The 22,334-nt window shown below is 42.8% G+C and overlaps 1 protein-coding gene, 1 non-coding gene and 1 pseudogene across 5 annotated transcripts in view; 1 reads left to right on the forward strand and 2 right to left on the reverse strand.

The window, feature by feature from the left end:
• Positions 1-8,063: 8,063 nt before the first annotated feature.
• On the reverse strand, positions 8,064-8,315 carry LOC114116195 (cytochrome c oxidase subunit 7A2, mitochondrial-like; annotated as a pseudogene).
• A 625-nt stretch (positions 8,316-8,940) lies between these two features.
• LOC114116264 (U6 spliceosomal RNA) lies at positions 8,941-9,044 on the reverse strand. The gene has a single exon (XR_003590252.2). It is a non-coding gene; the product is annotated as a U6 spliceosomal RNA (small nuclear RNA).
• An 11,565-nt stretch (positions 9,045-20,609) lies between these two features.
• The window catches only part of CCNC (cyclin C), a 35,467-nt gene continuing 33,742 nt past the window's right edge, over positions 20,610-22,334 (forward strand). For all 4 annotated transcript variants that reach the window (XM_027972424.2, XM_060419557.1, XM_027972423.3 and 1 more), the window contains exon 1: positions 20,610-20,769. In XM_027972424.2, coding sequence (XP_027828225.1) covers positions 20,738-20,769 — 32 coding nt within the window. In that variant the 5' untranslated portion in view covers positions 20,610-20,737. The remainder of the gene's footprint in view (positions 20,770-22,334) is intronic.

Genomic DNA, 22,334 nt, shown 5'->3' on the forward strand with positions numbered 1-22,334 from the left:
AAGTAAATTTAGTATGTGTATACTGAATTTGACCTCTGAAACCATTCTTACCTCTTTCATACTGTCTATATAATGAAGAATGAATTTTCAAGGCTTCTTGTTATTAGAATGGAAGGCCAAGGAGGTAACATATGAAAAAGAAGAGTAAATATTGTTTGATCTCAGGAAGAAAGTTACACCCTCTTCCAAGCTGAAAAAAAATCTGTGAACTAAGGATGGTTGTGATTTATTCAAAGCACTAACCGATTCTCAGCACCCAAGACAATAAACATGGGAGAAAATGAAAATTAAGAATATTATCAATTTATTAATAAGTTTATTACCAAATAAACTTAAGACTAAAGATATTTGGATCAGTCTAACTGAAATATTCATTTTAAAAGAAGGTATTTGCAGAACATGGCGTTACTTAGAAGAGGAAAGACCTTTCATTCTCAGCATGGTACACTTATTCTTTCAAAACACATTTTGAATTAGGCAGTACTTTCTGTTTTGCTTGGTAGAATTGTTCCATGTGAGAAGATCAAGGAAGGTTTAGCTTAAATATATAAATTTTAAAGAACCCATGTTTCAACTATTGAAAAGTCCCACCCTAAGGAAAGTTTCTGCCCAGCTTTTTAAGCATAGGCAGTTAGATTCCATACCAAAAGATAAAGAAATGTGGAGTGTCTGAATAAGTTGACAATATCTGTAATCTAAATGTGAGATGTGGGTATTTTGCTTTGCTGCTTCTTCTTGCAATTTGGGCAAGAAATTTGAAATAGAAGAAAGAAAATTGCTGGGAGAAGATTCATAAAGGGGGACCAGTTTATATTTGCTGTTATAACTAATTTTTCTAACTAATATTTCCCCTCCTGTGCTTTGCAACTAATTGACCTTTAAGCATTGGTTGGTCTTTTAAAAACTGGTTACAAACTTGTGACAAAATTGCAACTCTTAGAAAATATTAATACATTCAAACAGTCAATTCTACATTCTGGCGATAACAAACGTTGCGGTGAATGCTGGAATCTTAAAAAGATTTTTCTTTCTGGAGCAATGCATTTAGCCGGATTTCCGGTGATTAAATGGGTCATCTCCAACAAGAAATGACTGATTGCTCGGGGCATGAGATTTTACTCTATTCCATCGAAGTGACGTTCAGGTGCAGAAAGCTCCACACATGTGACAAACAGAAGTGAGAAAGGAATGAAATGTGAGACGTTGCATTTCCCCACGTGGTCCTGCAGCCCCCTGAAAAAACTGACCTCCGGCGGTGCAGAAAACGGAGGAAGGAAGCCCAGGCAGAGAGAGCAACGTTGGGGATCTTTGAGGGTTCGGCGGAGGCCTGCCCCCTGCCACCGAGGAAGGGCGTCCCAAGCGCTGGTGACCCAAAGAGCTCCACGGGACAGCCGGACTCAGGCGCAGAAGAGCGCGAGGTCTGGCCTCTGCCCTACGGCCGGCGCCCCGGGGAGGAGGGCCCGGGTCTCCTCGGGGACTTGGAAACTTCGGGGCGCTGGATTCCTTTGGCTCTCCTCCTGGGATTGGACCCACAGGCGAGCCAGACTGTTTTCCTGTGCATACGGAGAGAAAAAGCTCCCCCTAGACCTCGTGGGACCTATGCCTCTCTCTTCCCGGGGATGTCTCATGCCGCCCTCACACCTTTTTAGTAATGGGCCTGCGTCGCGGTGGGGCAGGGAAACTACGAGCTCCTGGAAAGCAGGATGCGTGACTACAAAGTGCCGGGTTCCTGGAGCTGCGGGCAGAGGGCGGGCAGAGCAGGGCGGCTGGTCTTGCTGGCCCGGTCCGCTCCCTGCGTGAACTTTGCCAGATGCTCGCGACCCGCGTCCTGCTCCGCGTCCGGGCCCCTCCTTCTCCCCAGCCTCGAGCGCCGCTAACCTGCAGAATGCAGGGCAAAGCAAGCCGGGCCTTGGGGCCCCAAGGCTGTGCAGCTCAAGGAAAGCTGAAGGAGGTTGGGGGCTGGGGCGGGGGTACCAAAATCGGAGCGAGGCCGGTGCAGCCATGACTGTACTGGGCTGGCGTGAGACTCCCAAGGCAGGAAGCCTTTTATAATAATTCCTTTAAATGCTCTTAACTGATAAAGACATAAATGATAAAAGAGAAGGAAGGAGGAGCTCACATTTGTCAGCCAAAGTTAGAGTAACGAGCCTTTTGGCCTGAGCATCCTAAGTTAAGTCTCTCATCACTGTCCGTGACAGGTAATGAGCACTTACTGTGCAGCAACTCTACTGATGCTTGATATGCATCATGCTAAGCCCACGCAGGATCTTCAAATGTGAGCTTTCCCCACGTTCTCAGGAACACTGCAAGGTAGCTGTGACATAGATGGTTTTCAAAAAGTCTGGAGAGCTTCGTGACCATTACAAAGGCGTGATCTCGCACAGAAAAAGGTTGTACAATTCTACCTGCATGTCTGGAGTCAGATCTAGGTTTTGAAACTTAGGGAAAAAATGGACCAAAGTCAAAGGCTTGGTGCTGCCTGTGGAAAGACCAGGAAGACTCCAAAGGCCATTTCTATCATGGTTATTGTTCATTAAAAAAAAAAAAAAAAGTTTGAACGTGTAAAATTATTTCCATTTAGTCAAAGAATTACAACTACAGCTGAGTAAACCCGCAGTCAATATATGTATTCATATCCTAAGGAAAAATACAGAAAATCGGTGAAACAGTGATTGTGAAAGGTAGTGAGTGGTTTCCTGTGCCCGTAGTGGGTAGCCAGCATGAGTCTGTGTATTGGAAAACACAAGAAAGCATGCTTAACAAGAAGGAAGACTACTTTGGAAATGTTTGTAGGTGAAAATGTTGAAATTGTCAGATGAAGTCTAGCATTATCGTCAAGGAAGACACGGAGCAGGAGGATACAGATGCAATAATATTTCCCGTATAAGTTTAACTCTTCTTCTAGTAATCCTGCCTCCCACCCTCACCCCCAAATTCGCTACACTACAGTGGCAGCTGACAGTGTTTGGGGTTGTCAGGCAGAGGTAATCGAGCTTCAGAGCTCTTTGCTTAAATAAAAGTTGATTAGTAGATTCCCGAGTGTCCCAGGATGGGCACGTTGGCAAAAAAGCTGGGAGGAGAGGGAGACTCGCACACTGCCCAGCTTTCCGTTGCTTCTACTGCCGTTTACTGTCGCCCTGCCAGCTCCAAGGCGGCAGCCGCGCTCCCATCTCCAGAGCTATTGCGGCTGTTTCAGGGTTTAAGACACAGGAGGAATTCCAAGTCCCTGAGCACTGAGAGTTTCCCTGGCTCCAGCTAAACCTGGCTGGGAGAGGAAACAACACAGCCGCCAATTTGACCCTGCCCGAACCGAAGTGAAAACACCTCTTGCAACCACCCCCCACACACACACCCACACACCCACCCGGTTCTCGTCGGGGGAAGATGCAGGATCTGCCCCATAGGCTGCACCCCACACACTTCCCCCGGCTGGGGCAGGTGAAGTCTCTGAAGAATTTGGAGATTGTTGCGGCACCGCTGCTGATCTGGCCCGCAGCCGGCGGATGGGGGCGTATCGCTCCCTGGAGTCTCGCAGGCCTGAGCCGCAGCTGGGCGGACGCTGGGAAGACAGGTGTGTGCTGCCCAACCCCGGAGCACCGGGAAGCGTCTGGGAACGAGATAGGAACGCCCGGGGGCTAGTCCGTCGGGAGGAATCATCTGGCATTCAAACAGCTCCCGGGTCTGTTGCTGCAGATCGGTCCGCGCCGCGGGAGCCAGAGGAGAGCCAGGCCAGACCCGCCAGACGCGCACGCCACCCAGCGCCGCCTGGCGCAGGTCTCAGCCCGGCGTTCCTTCCCTCCATCAGGCAGAACACTTGGCGCGTCTGTTTTTGTTCTCTAGCGTGGGCCTCCACAGGAACCGCAATGCGGTCCTTACCTCCCTTTTCTCAGCTTCTGGAGCGGTACCCGGCACACAGAAGTTCAGTAAAATAATGGTTCGTTCATTTAACAAGTATTTGTTGAGCGCCCACTATGTGTCGATGTGCCGAGTAAGGATACAGAAGTGAACAACACAGACAAGGCATCTGGCCTTAGCAAGCTTAATTTCCAGTTGGTTGAATTAATGAAAAAAGGATCAAGTATCAAGAGCAGCTGCAGCAAAGATTCTGCCTCTGAACAACCTTTCCATTGATCACCTCATAAAGGACAGGAAGGGAAAACAGGACAAAGGAGATAAACACTAGAACCATCCGCTCCTTAGGGTCTCTAGGAATGATTGAAGAGATCTTCTTTAATGTATTCTGTGGGCAAATTCACCGACTTTCTCGTATTTAGTGCTAAGGTCTGTATCTTTGCCTCCTCCAGAACTTGTATATTGAAACCTAGGGTCCAATGTGATGGGTGGAGCCTTAAGAAAGTGGTAGGTCATGAGGGTGGAGCTCTCCTGAATGGGGTTGGTGCTCTTATAAGAAACACTCCAGAGACCACCTTCCCCTTCTGCCATGTGAAGACACAGAGGAAAACTGCCTATGACCCAAGAAAAGGGTTCTCAACAGACATAATTCTGTCTGTAGTCTTGATCACGGACTTCTCAGATTCTAGAACTGCAAGAAATAAATGTTTGTTGTTTTTAGGCCACCCAGTTTATGGTATTTTGTTACAGAAGCCCAAATGGACTGATGTTCAGTATATTTTCCATACTGAAGACAGAACTCTGTCTTTGAGTTTTAAACAAAATCTATCATTTTAGTCTCAAGGAAAACTCAAAGAAGACAAGTATTAATAAGGTGAATAAAAAGGGAGATGAGTATTCAAGCAGTCCAATGATTAGAAACAAAAAGAATGGTAGGCTTAATTTACACCAAGCCTCATTTTCCCTTCTCACAAAGAAATATTTTGAATTTAATTCATGTGAACTAGGGCTTCCCTGGTGGCTCAGACAGTAGAAAATCTGCTGCAATGTAGGAAACCAGGGTTCAGTCCCTGGGTCTGGAAGATCTCCTGGAGAAGGGAATGGCTACCCACTCAAGTATTCTTGCTTGGAGAATTCCATGGACAGAGGAGCCTGGCAGGCTACAGTCCATGGGGTCACAGAGTTGGACACAACTGAGCAACTAACACACACATGTGAACTATCCACTGTTTTTTTTTTTTTTAAACATAGATCAAGATCTGCCAAGTAAAGGAATTCAGTTCAGTTCAATACAGTCACTCAGTCGTGTCCGAGTCCTTGCGACCCCATGAATGGCAGCACACCAGGCCTCCCTGTCCATCACCAACTCCCGGAGTTCACTCAAACTCATGTCCATCAAGTCGATGATACCATCCAGCCATCTCATCCTCTGTCATCCCCTTCTCCTCCTGCCCCCAATCCCTCCAGCATCAGGGTCTTTTCCAATGAGTCAACTCTTCGCATGAGGTGGCCAAAGTGTTGGAGTTTCAGCTTCAGCCTCAGTCCTTCGAATGAACAGCCAGGGCTGATCTCCTTTAGGATGGACTGGTTGGATCTCCTTGCAGTCCAAGGGACTCTCAAGTAAATGAGTTCGAATCATAAAATAAGTACATCCTGATAAGCTTGCCCTGAAGGGCATGTGGTTATTTGATAATACTCAGTACTCTTCTCCCTCTTAAGCTACTTTAGCTTTGAAAAGACCTGCTGGTCTGTGTTCTGTGCATAAGTCTTATTTATAAAGGGGACTGAGTGACAACACAGAGAGGTCAGTGCACTGCAAGAAAAGTTTAACGTTTCTCACAATTCCCCTAGAAACAGAAGGGACAGCTCATCACACAGCCACAGAACAAACACCAGATTTTGATCATGAAGCAAAGGCAGGAGTGTGCAATATGTTTAGGCCGGACATTTTATTAGGGTTCTTATGGGAAAGGTAAGGTCAGGCAGCATGAACAGTTTAGGAATGGCTAGTTTGAAGAGTGTCCTTGAGTTTTAGGCTATAGCTGAAATGGGAGAAAGCATTTCAGGACGCAGCCAAGAATAGGCTTTTCTGTGTTGGCACAGAAAGAATTCAGCAAGAGGCAGTGACAGGTAAGGAAAAAGTTTAGTAGTATAGGAAATCATGTGAGATTTACAAGCAGGCAGGTGAGGGAGTGCTGCCCAAGAGCTTAGTAGGCTACAGTTTTACAGTCAAAGGAAAAGTGAGGAGGTGGAGAAGACCAGCTTACTCATTCTTAAGTAGATGTCAAGCTCCATCATTAGTTCCCTCTCCACATCAGATGGGGAAGTTTCCTTGTCCCTACATGGTCAAAATGGGATTGTCATGGCACAATCAAAATAAGCAAAAAAGTGGTGACATATACTAAAATATGGTAAATCATCTCAGGTTTCAATATAATGTCACCTTCTCCTTATATTTTCGTTTTTAGTGTATGCAGAGGAGCATGTCCTAGGAATCATTAACTTACTGCCTTTGCTGGGCAGGATATGGGTCTCATTCCACCATTGTTTTATTTTATTTTTTTCTTTTTTGGCTGTGGCACAGGCTTGCAGGTTCCTAGCTCCCTGATCAGGGACCGAATCCATGCCCTTGGCAGTGAAAGCGTGGAGTAGGGGACAACCAGGGAATTTCCCTGGAGGATTTTTTATTTCCTTCATTTGCTTTGTATTTTATTTTTTATTTTATTATATTATTATTATTATTATTATACTTTACAATATTATATTGGTTTTGCCATATATCAACATCAATCTACCACGGGTGTACACGTGTTCCCAATCCTGAACCCCCTCCCACCTCCCTCCCCATACCATCCCTCTGGGTCATCCCAGTGCATCAACCCCAAGCATCCTGTATCCTGCATCGAACCTAGACTGGAGATTCATTTCTTATATGATATTATACATGTTTCAATGCCATTCTCCCAAATCATCCCACTCCACCATTGTTTTATTGCTTTGGGTCATGAGACTTGTGGCTCCCTGGCATGGTTTTGTTAAGCAAACGTGCTTTCTTGAGTGATCCTTAACTTATGAGGGTCTATCATACATTTTTTTTTTCTTTTTCAAAAATAATATTTACTTATTTACCTATTTGGCTGTGCTGGGTCTTAGTTCCAGCACGTATTATAGATCTTCAGTTGCAGCATGTGGAATCTTTAGTTGCAGTATCCAAACTCTTAGTGATGTTATGTAAGATCTACTTCCCTAAACAGGGATCAAACCTAGACTTTCTGCTTTGGGAGTTCAGAGTCTTAGCCACTGGACCACCAGGGAAGTCCCATCCCATACTTTTTTCTTTACTTATGTTTCCCTAGTGGGATTACTTATTGAATTGCTGTACTTTGTCCCTTTATTCTGTTCCTATGATGGGGTGGTCCTTATTGCCTGGCACCTAACCCTGTGGTGATTAAGGCACAGGAATATGGGCCAGATAGCAAAGGTATGATGGCTCTGGATTCATTAGTTTACATATCAAGGGCATACATCTTGTTGGATCCTTTGCACTCCCTAAGAATTAGCTAGCCCTGATGGAGCAGTCTCTTCCCAGCCACAAAGATTATTTAAGATGTCAAAATGTCATACAGAAAAATTTTAAATATGATTAATGCAACTGGGATAAGAAGAAGGGGCAGAAGTTTCCTGTGGTCTTTTGAACAGTTTGCCCCTGTGTTCTGGGCAGCATACTTTCTTCTCTTTGGTGCCAGAAAATTACTTTGGAAACTGATTGGTTTGGGTGAAAGAGAGATGAAATCAAATGATAAATGCCAAAGAATAGGTTCAGAGAAGTAGAATCCAATGAAAGGATGAAGTTATCAGCCAGACTTATGGTGGGCTGTTGAGCTAGGTTTACACCATAACCAATTCAGTCAGTATAGCAGAGGTTAAATGGACTTCTTGAGCTTAGAATTTGAGACTGTAAAGCCTTTCATTTGTTCAACAAATCATGTTTTCCAAAGATCACCTCCATATGTTGTCCAACATTGGAAAGCAGGCCCAGCTGGTATTGTTATCCTGACTTGTTTTTTTCATGGTAAAGACTGCTTTATTGATGGCAGTTAGTACAAGTCAATAAATACTGACTCAAAGAACTCAGTTGTGTATCAGATTTACTGGTCCACACAGAGCTAAATGGAATTGAACCAACTGATTGCTGGGAAGATAAACTGAAGTCAGTCCTGCTTTTTGGGAAATGAAACCACAGCCAGCTGATATATGGCATCTGCTGTTTCACCAACTATAAGAACCATGGTGGTTCTATATAGGAGGGCATCAGCTATCCTACCCTTCAGATGCACTGGAATTCCATGATCCTCCTGAAACAGCTTTTGTTTTGCTGGAAGCTTATTTCCAAACTGCCTGCGTAAAGCAGTACTTATGGTCCTCTTAGTAATCTAATGGAGAGATAGAAGATTCCATAGCATCTTGGCTCGGCTACTGCTCACCAACCATGATAACTGACCATCAAGAACCATTATTCTGAGTCTAAAGCTGAGCCTCCAATAAGTAATTTGTCCAAGGCCACATAGTTAATAGAAGAGCTCTTGTTAACATCTGGGTCTATTGTTCTATTCAGTGCTTTGCCCACTATTCATGAACAGTATAGTTCTGTTTCAACAAGGACATTTAAAAATTAATCATAAGTATTTATTGAGGAATCTTTAGTAAAGTGTTCAGTACTGTGTGAGGGCCTGTGGGAGTGTGATATTTGCTGGTCCTTAATATGTTCAGTGTTGACAAGTACTTGGTTTGTCCCTTCTTGGCACTATTTATATAATACAGAAGTCATACCCACTCCAGACATGCAGACTGGTGTTGCATTCTGGCTCCACCATACTACATTTGTAGACCTGAGCTGGTTGTTTAACTTTTCAGCCTATTTGCTTATCCATAAAAAGAGCCTAATACTACCACTTAATAGGCATGTCAATAGGATTAAGTAAAATATATACATGTAATTATTATTAACTATAGTTTTGGGTAGCTGAATTTGATTTTACAAGATAGAAAATCAGGAATTGATGACCCAGCAGTTGAATGGGATTTTTTTTAAAAATGTGAATATTCACAAATTTTCATGTTATCCTTGCACAGGGGCCATGCTAATCTCTATATCATTCCAATTTTAGTATATATGTTGCTGAAGCAAGCACTAAATGAGGATTTCTGTATTAAAAAATGTGCATTGAGAAGACTGCTCATATTCAAAATGTTTCTAATCATTATTAAATGTACAATGTGTAATGAGAGATAGCATTAGAGTATGAACTCACCAAATTCAAGTATTTTATAATATTGTGTTAATTTCTACTGAACAAAAACAATACATGTATATATATATGTGTGTGTTAGTCACTCGGTTGTGTCTGACTTTTTGCACCCCCATGGATTGTAGCCCACCAGGTTCCTCTGTCCATGGCATTCTCCAGACAAGAATACTGGTGTTCATAGCCATTCCCTTCTCCAGGGGATCTTTCTGACTCAGGTATCAAACTTGGGTCTCTTGCATCGCAGGTAGATTCTTTACTGTCTGTGCCACCAAGGAAGCCCTATATACATACACCTATATATATTCTTTTAAAATATTTGTTTATATTTTTATTTATTTATATAAATATATTTTATATTCTTTCCCACTATGATTTATCACAAGGAAAACTTTTAGATCAAATTATACAAGGCATTTCTCTTATTGGCCATGGATCCCTGAATCTCTTGCCCCCAGTGTTGCCTTAATCATCTCTTATTAAATAAATAGCTCCCATAAGATCATTTAAAGTTTTTCACTATGCTCTGTATTCCATGATTTCCTCCCTTGTATCACATTAGAGAGAGAGAGAGAAAAAAGTAAAATTCAGTAATGTTTTTCTTTCTCCATTTTTTCCTATCCCTATTTATCCATTGTTTTATAATTAACACAAAAATCATTTTTCAAGTTCAGTTCCAGAGGATGAGATGACTGGATGGCATCAGCAACTCAATGGACATAAGTCTGAGCAGACTCCAGGAGATAGTGAAGGACGGGGAAGCCTGGCATGCTGAAGTCAGTCCATGAGGTTGTAAAAAGTCAGACATGACTTAGCAGCTGAATAATAACAAAGTTCAGTTCCAACCATTTCTCTAAGTTGAAAATTTAAAGAGATCATGCTATTTCCCCCCTTTTCAGCATTTTAAAGTCTTAAAGAAAAGTTTTGAGGCTGTTTCCTCAAAGAATATATAAAAAGTATAATTTATGCTTCCTAATTTCAACTCACAAATAGTTTTTATTCAATTTTCCGAGAAGAACAAATAAAATCAGTGTGGTATAATGTGATGGAAGTGTCTAGCTGAGAATTTCAACAACAGAACTTACTTTGGAAAGCTTCCCAGAGTAAATAACACTTCAGAGAGTCAGTACAAGATTGGCCATTTCCTCTTGCCCTGGGACACTCTGTGCTTATAGAATGTGCTTACCATATTTTGTCCTAATCCTCCTTCTCTCTCCTTGCCAGTTAGGATGATCTTGTCTGTGGGTATTAGAAATGGCAACTGAAAGTTGTTTAAACAATAAAGGGACATTATTTCCACATAACAGGAAGTCTGGAGGCAGTTTTTTGAGGGTGGGTTAATTCCACAAGGAACCAGTTTTTTTCCCCTGTCTTAGTTTTGTCATTCTTAGCCTGACTGCCTTCTCCTCATAATCATAACACACCCATCTCACCATATATATCACAGAGAGAAGTTTCTCAGACTTGGCACTACTGGCACTTTGGGATGGATAATTCAGCGTTGTTGCACATACAGCATTGCAGGATATTTAACAACATACCTGGCCTCTACCTAATAGATGCCCTTAGCACCCACCTCATAGTTGTGACAAACAAAAACATCTGCAGATATTGCCAAATATTCCATGAGGTCAAAATAAACCCCGAAAGTTCCATCTTATGAATAGTGGGAAGTATGTGCATGTATTGTTTGGAATTCTTCAGTAAGGAGGATTTATCTCTTTTTACCCATTTATTTATTCAAACATATATTTGTATCAATATGGATTCGGGTATATTTATTTTATTTTTTTGGCTACAATAGTACACTATTTTGTTGTTGCTATTGCTCCAGCCTTTCCACCTTAGGTTACTGGGGTCTTTTTCAAGTTGACTGCTGTGTCCTTTTGATACATTTCCTTCCTTCTTTTTCATTTTTGCTCACTTCCTTCCTTACTGGTAGTATGAATTAGGATCATCTTGCATTTTCCCTGCCCAGCCTTATAACTGGCTATTTCTCCAAGGATCCTGGGTTCCTTTTATTGGAGAACAGTATTTGGAAACTAAGATCTGGTGTGAGTGTCCTGCTTGCAATTGGGGCGTCACTGCTCCTAGCTTCTCTCAGCAGGTAGAACTAGGAAACATATATATGTATACTAACACCTGTGTACAAACATATCTATGATTATTTTATATCTGTTTGTGTATATAATGAGCTAAACAGAGTTAATTCTCTGATCTTTAACTCTAATTCATTACCATAGAGTTCAGTCTATCCGTTCTCCGTTGATTATCTGTAACTTCTTTATCTGATAGTAAGAAATCTGGCTCCCATTAGCTACTATCCATTTACTTATTTGTTCAACCTCAGCATACATGCAAAGCATATTCAGAATTATTAGCCTATATTTTTATGAAAAACAGATGTACAAACCAGAGTACAATGTTTCTACGGTTCTTTTTGTTTTTGACTTTACAGTCTCCAGTGGAGTACATTTTTTATTCAGAATGTTAATACAGAAAGAGAGCCCACAAAAATTTTTGCCCAAGAATCCATATCTTAGCAGCAGCCTTGTTCTGTCTCACTAATCCCATTATAACTTTGTGTGCATATTCTTCCACAGTTTTTCCTTGTTCAAACTTAAATACATATCTGCTACTGCTAAGTCACTTCAGTCGTGTCCGACTCTGTGTGACCCCATAGATGGCAGCCCACCAGGCTCCCCCGTCCCTGGGATTCTCCAGGCAAGAACACTGGAGTGGGTTGCCATTTCCTTCTCCAGTGCAGGAAAGGGAAAAGTGAAAGTGAAGATGCTCAGTCGTGTCCGACTCTTCGTGACCCCATGGACTGCAACCTACCAGGCTCCTCCATCCATGGGATTTTCCAGGCAAGAGTACTGGAGTGGGTTGCCACTGCCTTCTCCATACATAATACATAATACATATACACTGTATATGTATTATAAATACATATACAGTCATGTAAATACATGTATATGTACATTAGTTCTACAAAATATTTTGGTCTGGAAGTGAAGCTTGAGAAATACAATGTTTGATGGCTCCCACGGTAAAGCATCTGCCCGCAACGCGGGAGACCTGGGTTCGTTTCCTGGGTCGGGAAAGTCCCCTGGAGAAGGAAACGGCAATCCACCCCAGCACTCTTGCCTGGAAAATCCCAGGGATGGAGGAGCCTGACAGGCTCCAGTCCATGGAGTCGCAAAGAGTCGGACACCACTGAGCAACTTCACTTCACTTCACTTCCCGATCCCCATCCCCGCCACAGGTAAACTCTAAAACAGTCAAGGTTAGGGATCATCCTCTTAGCCAGTCATGGTAATTCTAATCAGGACTGCCCCTGGCTGTATGGTGTGGAATCCCTGAAAAATATGTTTTTCGTGTTACCTCTAGTATATGAATAAACCAGAATAAAAAAGGTGCATGAAATAGAGTGGAAGCTAAGTTCAAAGTTCACGATGTAAAGAAAAGATGAAGAGCACAAAAATTAGCTACAGTGAGCAGAGACTATGAAGTAGACAGAGAATGGAGGGAACTACACAGGCTAGCTGGAAACAAGAAAACATAAGAAAGAAGTAAGCCTCCATGAAAAGATGCTCAAGTTTGCTAATTATTAGAGAAACTACTGCAATGAAGTACCACCTCACACCAGTCAGAATGGCCATCATTAAAATGTCTGCAAATAAAATATGCTGGAGTGGGTGTGAAGAAAAGGGAACCCTCCTACACTATTGGTGGGAATGTAAGTTGGTGAAGCCACGATGGAAAACAGTATAGAGGTTCCTCAGAAAACTGAAAATAGAATTACCATATGACCCAGCTCACTCCTTGGCATATATTCAGACAAAACTATAAAAAGATACAGGCACTCCTATGTTCATAGCAGCAGTATTCACAATAGCCAAGATGCGGAAACAACCTTAATGTCCATCAACAGATGAATGGAGAAAGAAGATGTGATCCATATTTACAACAGAGTACTACTCAGCCATAAAAAGAATAAAATATCTGCAGCAACATGGTTGCAACTAGAGATTATCATGTTAAGTGAAGTAAGTCAGAGAAAGACAAATACCATGTGATATCACTTATATGTGGAATCTAAAATCACACAAGAGAACCTATCTATGAAACAGATTCACAGACATAGACACAGACTTGTTGCCAAGGGGGATGGAGCTGGGGAGGAAGATATAGTGGGAGGTTGGGTTTAGCAGATGTAAGCTATTACATATAGAGTGGATAAACAACATGATCCTACTGTATAGCAGAGGGAAATATATTCAGTATCCTATAATAAACCATAATGGAAAAGTATTTTTTAAAAAAGAAGGTATGCCCTGGGATTTCTTTGGAGGGAATGATGCGAAAGCTGAAGCTCCAGTACTTTGGCCACCTCATGCGAAGAGTTGACTCATTGGAAAAGACTGATGCTGGGAGAGATTGGGGGCAGAAGGAGAAGGGGACGACAGAGGATGAGATGGCTGGATGGCATCACCGACTCGATGGACGCAAGTCTGAGTGAACTCCGCGAGTTGGTGATGGACAGGGAGGCCTGGCGTGCTGTGATTCATGGGGTCGCAAGGAGTTGGACACGACTGAGCGACTGAACTGAACTGAACTGAACTGATGTATATGTATAACTAAATCACTCTGCTGTAAGGCAGAAATTAACATAACATTGTAAATCACCTATATTTCAACTTTTTAAGCAAGTCTAAAATGAAACCTAGTTTAAAAAGATAATTAAAAAAGAAGTATGCCTCAATCTTGCATAGTTTTCTAGTTACGGTTCTATTGTCAATTCATGTTTCTTTGTATAGTGAACTGTACATTTCTGAAAGGAACATTAGCAATCAAAGGAGTCTAATTAAAACACACAAATTTGAAAAAAGAATGAATGAAAAGATTCATTCATTGGAGGAAATTAGCCAGTGTTCCAGGAGTAAAGGATGTGATGGGAGCAATTAGGAGAGCCTTTCAGTCCACAGCCAGACTGTGAGATCCATTCTGAGTATGAGTTTGAAAAATATATTAAAGTCAGATTTCAATCATTTGGGAAGATTACTGAGACAGATGGATTTCTTCAGAGTTTTACAATCTGGCTTTTATTCTCACAGATTCAGAAACCTGAGCTGCCATTCTACCAAGTCTAGACCATCTCTTAGGTGTGGACACACATTAACCAAACACACAGAAATTCATATGTTAAAAAGCCAGTATAAATTTGTTAATCTATGAGGATAATAATAATTGCCTAATTGACCAAATACTTTTGTTCACTACTTAGAGCATTATGTTTCTATAGGCAAATCCATGTGAAAAGCCAAATTATTACTGGAGGACTACTTAGTCAGTGAAAGTGAAAGTGAAGTTGCTCAGTTGTGTCCGACTCTTTGCGACCCCATGGGCTGTAGCCTACCAGCTCCTCCCTCCATGGGATTCTCCAGGCAAGAGTACTGGAGCGGGTTGCCATTTCCTTCTCTAGGGGATCTTCCCGACCCAGGGATCAAACCTGGGTCTTCCGCATTCCAGGCGGAATTATTTCCTCAGGGCAAGAATTCTTAAAAAGATAATTTTTTTCTTCAAGCTTTCTCTGGAGTCTAAAGAATATTGTGACCACATTGTCAAAAATAATATTTTTCTCTGATCATAGTTTTACAGCCAGAATTTAGACCAGACAGTGCTCAAGTTGGTCCTTATAACAAGAGCAGATTGGTCCCAGCAGGGATTGTCCCTCTAGGGAAGTGAGGTCTTAGTTTGATCAGCCCCAGGCTGTTAATTACAGAAGGAAGTCCAGGGAACTTTAGTCCATTTTCCTATCCTATTGTCAATAAAGATCTAATATTTTAGGCCATTTTTCTTGTCACAGCTATAGATTGACCAGTCGAAAAAAAAAAATCTGTTTTTCCAAGGGGTTCCCAGGTTAGCTCGAGCAGTATGTACCAGATGTCTGCACACTCAAACCAAACCAAACCAGAACTTCACCAGGCAGGAGTCACACTCCAAATTCGTCTGCACTCCCCAAGAATGGGCACAAGGGGCCGCTGCTGGTACCAAAGCTCTGGTTCCTCGTGGAGTCCAGTTGAAGGAAGGAAGTCCACTCTGGGTCCCTTCGTGGTCGCGATAACTGTTGACTAAAAAAGATGTACCACTTGAGAGTGGCAAGTTAAGTTTTACTGGGGACAAAATGAGGACTGCAGCCCGGGAGGCAGCATCTCAGATAGCTCTGAGAGACTTCTCCAAAATGGCAGTGGGGGGAAGTCAATATATAAGATTCTGGAGAAGGTAGAGTTCAATACCACAAAGCACTCATTTTACAAAGGTTTTTTGTTAGTTATAAGAATCAGTAAGAGCCAGGGCTATTAAGCTATATCACTCCGAGGCATCGCTTCCATTCTAAGGCCATACCTGTTGAAGAGCCTAGATACTTAAGTCCATGAGCCAGGGCCATTGAATAATTGGAAGGCATTACAGAAGTCAGAATAGTGCACCCCATCCAAAGATGTCCACATCCTAATCCTCAAACACCTGTGAATAAGTTAGGTCCAGGGTCCTCAACCCCCTGTTATGAACCAGGCACATAATGGGAGGTGAGTGGGTGGGCCAGCGATCAAATCTTGAGTTACAGGGCAAAGGAAAATTGAGTCTGAAAATGGAGTTGAGATTGCTAATAGGTTGAATTTAAAATAAAGAATCCAGCTTATTCAGGTGCAAACAACGTAATAATCACAGAGTATTTTAAATGCAGAAAAGGGAGGCAGAAGAGTCACTGTCAGAGTGATGCTATGTGAGTCAATTGGCCATTGCTGGCTTTGAAAATGAAAGGGGGCTGTGAGCTACGGTATGTGGGCAACCTTTAGAAGTTGGAAAAGACAAGAAAAAATTCTCCTCTAGAGCTTTTAGGCAGGAACACAGTCCCAGTGACCCTGTGACTTTAGCCCCAATGACAGACCCACGAATTTAGGATTTCTGACCACCAGAACTGTAAAATAATAAATGTGTGCTGTTTCACATCACCAAGTTTATGGTCATTTGTTATAGCAGCAATAGTAAACTCAAACACGCACCTTGCCAAATTTGATCTTTCTGACATCCATTTACATATTTCAGAAATTTCCTTTCCTTAAATACCTTCTTTCTTAAGAAAAATAATACAGTAACTTGGTGTAAACTTTTAGTTAAAATCACAATTCAGACAGGCTTCTGTAATTGGTTCATGCTGGCTAGGCTTAGCATGTTTATTATTTAGATATTTTTTTGTTCCGGAGGATCTTCTTGGGAATGTTCCGTTTCTTGGTCCTGGGTGTAGGGTAAGGGAGTTAGAGAAGACGAGGTTCGGAAAAAGGAGACCAGCACTTTACAGGAATAGATCACCTTTAATGAGGCAAGAAGGGGCATCAGTCAGATTAGTGAGCTACTACACTAACCCAAGAAAAGAGTAAGTATATTACAGGCTGCTGCTGCTGCTGCTAAGTCACTTCAGTCGTGTTCGACTCTGTGCAACCCCATAGATGGCAGCCCGCCAGGCTCCTCCATTCCAGGGATTCTCCAGGCAAGAACACTGGAGTGGGTTGCCATTTCCTTCTCCAATGCATGAAAGTGAAGAGTGAAAGTGAAGACGCTCAGTCATGTCCGACTCTTCGAGACCCCACGGACTGCAGCCTACCTGGTTCCTCTGTCCATGGGATTTTCCAGGCAAGAACACTGGAGTAGGTTGCCATTTCCTTCTCCATTATACAGGCATATATGTGGAAATCTACTGTCTTAAGGGGGCCTGTTCTTCTCCAGGGTTGTTCAGAGTTGTTATCTCTTAAATGGCTGGGGCAAGGAATTCTGAAGATTGGGCAGAGGTTGGGACCAGCTGGGAGCTGGGCGTAATCAACCTTAAGTAAGTGAAGTCGCTCAGTTGTGTCCGACTCTTTGCAACCCCATGGACTGTAGCCTACCAGGCTCCTCTGTCCATGGGATTTTTCAGGCAATAGTACTGGAGTGGACTGCCATTTCCTTCTCCAGGAGAGGATCTTCCCAACCCAGGGATTGAACCCGGGTCTCCTGCATTGTAGACAGACGCTTTACCATCTGAGCCACCAGGTACTGTAAAAATTTTTTTCCTTTGTTGTGAGAGTTCTTTGTTTTGCATAGAATGGTGGGGAGGACGTGGCGGGGAGTTTTGAGCGGTGTAACTTTCCTTCACTGGGAATCTTCAGACTGATTTAATATCAGTGAGTTCAAATTATATGTGTAGTAAGGACTGAGAAAGAATATTCCTAAACTTATAAAGGAAATTTAAGTATCAGAGAAAAAAAAAAAAGCCGCCAGCAAACTTACATGGCTTTTGCATCCAGATAAGCTGGGGTATTTAGACATTTTAACAGCTTTCGTAAATTGCTGCATTCCACCAGAGATATCCTAAACTAGTTTTTCAGTTCAGTTAGGTTCAGTCACTCAGTCCTGTCAGACTCTTTGCGATCCCATGAATCACAACACATCAGGCCTCCTTGTTCATCACCAACTCCAGGAGTTCACTCAAACTCATGTCCATCGAGTCGGTGATGCCATCCAGCCATCTCATCCTCTGTCGTCCCCTTCTCCTCCTGCCCCCAATCCCTCCCAGCATCGAAGTCTTTTCCAATGAGTCAACTCTTTGCATGAGGTGGCCAAGGTATTGGATTTCAGCTTCAGCATCAGTCTTTCCAATGAACAGCCAGCACTGATCTCCTTTAGGATGGACTGGTTGGACCTCCCTGCAGTCCAAGGGACTCTCGAGTCTTCTCCAACACCACAGTTCAAAAGTATCAATTCTTCGGTGCTCAGCTTTCTTCACAGTCCAATTTTCACATCCATACATGACCACTGGAAAGCATAGCCTTGACTAGATGGACCTTTGTTGACAAAGTAATATCTCTGCTTTTCAATATACTATCTAGGTTGGTCATAATTTTCCTTCCAAGGAGTAAGCGTCTTTTAATTTCATGGCTGCAATCACCCTCTGCACCATTTGATTTTGACCTAAATCAAATCCCTTATGATTATACAGTGGAAGTGAGAAATAGATTTAAGGAACTAGATCTGATAGAGTGCCTGATGAACTATGGACAGAGGTTCATGACATTGTACAGGAGACAGGGATCAAGACCATCCCCATGGAAAAGAAATGCAAAAAAGCAAAATGTCTGCCTGAGGAGGCCTTACAAATAGCTGTTAGAAGAGAAGTGAAAAGCAAAGGAGAAAAGGAAAGATATAAGCATCTGAATGCAGAGTTCCAAAGAATAGCAAGGAGAGATAAGAAAGCCTTCCTCAGAGATCAATGCAAAGAAACAGAGGAAAACAACAGAATGGGAAAGACTTGAGATCTCTTCAAGAAAATTAGAGATACCAAGGGAACATTTCATGCAAAGATGGGCTTGATAAAGGACAGAAATCGTATGGGCCTAACAGAAGCAGAAGATATTAAGAAGAGGTGGCAAGAATATACAGAAGAACTGTACCCAAAAGATCTTCACAACCAAGATAATCACGATGGTGTGATCACTCACCTAGAGCCAGACATCCTGGAATGTGAAGTCAAGTGGGCCTTAGGAAGCATCACTATGAACAAAGCTAGTGGAGGTGATGGAATTCCAGTTGAGCTATTTCAAATCCTGAAAGATGATGCTGTGAAAGTGCTGCACTCAATATGCCAACAAATTTGGAAAACTGAGCAGTGGCCACAGGACTGGAAAATCTGAGTTTTCATTCCAATCCCAAAGAAAGGCAATGCCAAAGAATGCTCTAACTACTGCACAATTGCACTCATCTCACACACTAGTGAAGTAACGCTCAAAATTCTCCAAACCAGGCTTCAGCAGTACATGAACCATGAACTTCCTGATGTTCAAGCTGGTTTTAGAAAAGGCAGAGGAACCAGAGATCAAATTGCCAACATCCACTGGATCATGGAAAAAGCAAGAGAGTTCCAGAAAAACATCTATTTCTGCTTTATTGACTATGCCAAAGCCTTTGACTGTGTGGATCACAAGAAACTGTGGAAAATTCTGAAAGAGATGGGAATACCAGGCCCCCTGACCTGCCTCTTGAGAAACCTATATGCAGGTCAGGAAGCAACAGCTAGAATTGGACATGGAACAACAGACTGGTTCCAAATAGGGAAAGGAGTACGTCAAGGCTGTATATTGTCACCTTGCTTATTTAACTTATATGCAGAGTACATCATGAGAAACGCTGGGCTGGAAGAAGCATAAGCTGGAATCAAGATTGCCAGGAGAAATATCAATAACCTCAGATATACAGATGACATCACCCTTATGGCAGAAAGTGAAGAGGAACTAAAAAGCCTCTTGATGAAAGTGAAAGAGAAGAGCGAAAAAGTTGGCTTAAAGCTCAACATTCAGAAAACGAAGATCATGGCATCTGGTCCCATCACTTCATGGGAAATAGATGGGGAAACAGTGGAAACTAGTTTTTGGTTCAAGCCAATTCAATTAAACCTACATTTATGGGGTCCCTCAAAGATGATTTACCTTTGAACTAATGAAGCCTAAGCTGATGCTCCTGACTTGCAGGGCCACTGAGAAAACTGAGGGATGCTGGGCATTTAGACGCTGGAGTTCTGGGTAGGAAGCAGAAACCAGGTTGTACACAGGAAGTATTTCTATGTGGCATTCTGGTAAACTGCCTGAAAGTTCACAGAAGGAAGGGACCTGAATCTCCTAGCTTCTAGTAATTTGTCGTAATCTCTTTTTGCATTGTTTCGCAGTCACTTCAATCCAAAAGAACTCCATTAAGAACCTATTCGGCTTGTTAGGTTTTGAGGCCAAGTGAAAGTGTCAAAGTCGCTCAGTCGTGTCCGACTGTTTGCGATCCCATGGATTATACAGTCCATAGAATTCTCCAGGCCAGAATACTGGAGTGGGTAGCCTTTCCCTTCTCCAGGGGATCTTCCAAACACAGGGATCGAACCCAGGTCTCCCGCATTGCGGCTGGATCCGTTACCAGCTGAGCCACAAGGGAAGCCCTTTGAAGCCAAAATTAACTTTATTTCTCTTTCCAAACACAGGAGAAAGAACAGAAGTCAGGAAGTCGTATAGTTTAATACAAAGCCACTGTGCTGCTTTGGAAGCCTGTAAGATGGGAGTAAAGTTAACCCGAACAAGGGACGGTTTCCCCATCCCACCCCTTCTCCGTGAATCCTAGCTCCCACAGACGCACGAGCCGCGCGGGCTCTAGGCCGGAAATGACGAAAACCTCTCGCGATACTCTCCCAACTGCCGCGAGACTTCGTGAGAGTCAGTTCCCGACTCCTTTTTCAGTGTGCGCAAGGGCTATCTCCTCCCCGCCTCTTTCCTCCGCTACCGCGGGGCGGGCCGGAACTTCCATGCGTAGGAACTGGTTTGTACAGCAGAGTGTTGCCGGCCGGCGTCAAGAAGAATAGGGTGCTATCTTCCTCTCACCGTCGCCGCCGCGGAGCGGAGCCGAGTCCATCAGATCAAGGAGCGCGGTGACCGGGAGGGTTGGGTCTATGGTCGCTCCGCGCTCCGCTCCGCCGGCTGGTGCTTTTTTATCAGGCCAAGCTGTGTTCCATGGCAGGGAACTTTTGGCAGAGCTCCCACTAGTAAGTGATCTTCCGTTTTCTCCGGGCCTGGCTCTTGGAGGTGCTGGGTGTACGGGGCCTGCGACTCCTTTTGGCCTGGATCTCGGCCCCTGTCCGGAGCGCCGCGGAGGCTCCAGGGAGGCGGCGGCCGGAGGCGGGATGTGCTTTTTCTTCGGCGACTCTCCTCACCGCGCCCCGTTGGCCGGGTTTTGGAGTGGTAGAGAATTTCTTGGCGGGGGAGGGTAAGAGGGATTGCGTCTCCGGAGGAGGAAGGTTCGAGAGTTTTAGCTTCTGATTTTTGGTTTAGCTAGGCCGAGGTTGGGGGCAGGGGAGAGGCGGGGCTGGCGAGGGTTGGGATATGGGATGGACACAGGTATGGGAAGTGTGACAGTTCAGAACTGTGAGGCTGGCTTCTCAGGACAGTTGTGGTTCGATCTCGCCTGATATTTGTAAAGTAGGTTGGCATCAGTAATCGTTTATCATTCTTCTGTGTTGAGTGGATTGTTACTCCAAGGAAAGGAGGGAGTCAGGCTTGTTTCTGCTCATGAACCGCATTCTGCCACTGTCTTTAAGCCTATATGGTTTTTATGTTTGTAAGTTATAGATCAATTGCTCTCAACATTTGTCCATTTCGTTAGTCTGTGTCTCATGTTTTGTTTTAAAAGTGTATTTTCTAGAGACTTTACCAATATCTTTAACGTGTTTTCCAGAATAAGTTTTTGTTGACGTCTGTACCGTGGAAGAACTAGAGTAATATTGAAAGCATTTCTCCCTAAATACATTTGTGTAAGCAGATAGGACGATGGTGATGGGACTAATTGAACTTTGGGTAGGCTGTACAGTGTATAGTTGAAAGACACAGAACTTGATGATACCTTAGTGTAAATACTTTTTCATGCGAAGAGAGCATAAGTAAATTTTGAGTGTGAGGATGGATTCCTATATTATTCAATTGGTATTTTAGCCGTTTGCACTAGAAAAAACGAAACAATGGGCTTTAAAACCTATTTTCAGAAAAGCAGGTTTTCTTGCTGTAAGTGGTTCTGTGGAGATGAATGGCTATAGAAGCTTTACTTCCGATCATATTTAATTTGCACTGTATTCACTGACTGAAATATTTGCTTGGGCAAAATTAAAATATGGAAAATTTCTGTAGTGAAGTAGTAGTATTCTGGTTAACTTTGAAAGAAGCTGAAAAAATTGACAGGGAGCCAGTTGTTGATTATCAGAAGTTACAGGCCTTTTTCAACTTAAAAAAAAGAAGTTTGACCCTTTGATAAGTCTTCTCATTATGCTTTCATTTACTGTTGGCTTATTAAAAAGGGGCCAGGATGTATTTTATAAAATCAATTATTTTTTCACTTTTCAAATATAAAATTAAATGTGCTGTTTTTAAAACTGTCCTTGCCTTCCTAATCAAATAGTCCTGGAGGAAGGGGCCACTTTATCTTACTCAGATCCCTTGGGAATCATGGAGTCCCTGATCTGCAAAAGGTAACAAATATGAAAGACAAGACAAGCAATTCAGGAAAAACAAAAAGATGATGAAAGCCATTGTTTTAGGTGATTTTGGTGAAAGAGGAAGA

The sequence above is a fragment of the Ovis aries genome, chromosome 8 (assembly GCF_016772045.2).
Source record: "Ovis aries strain OAR_USU_Benz2616 breed Rambouillet chromosome 8, ARS-UI_Ramb_v3.0, whole genome shotgun sequence".
Taxonomy (NCBI): domain Eukaryota; kingdom Metazoa; phylum Chordata; class Mammalia; order Artiodactyla; family Bovidae; genus Ovis; species Ovis aries.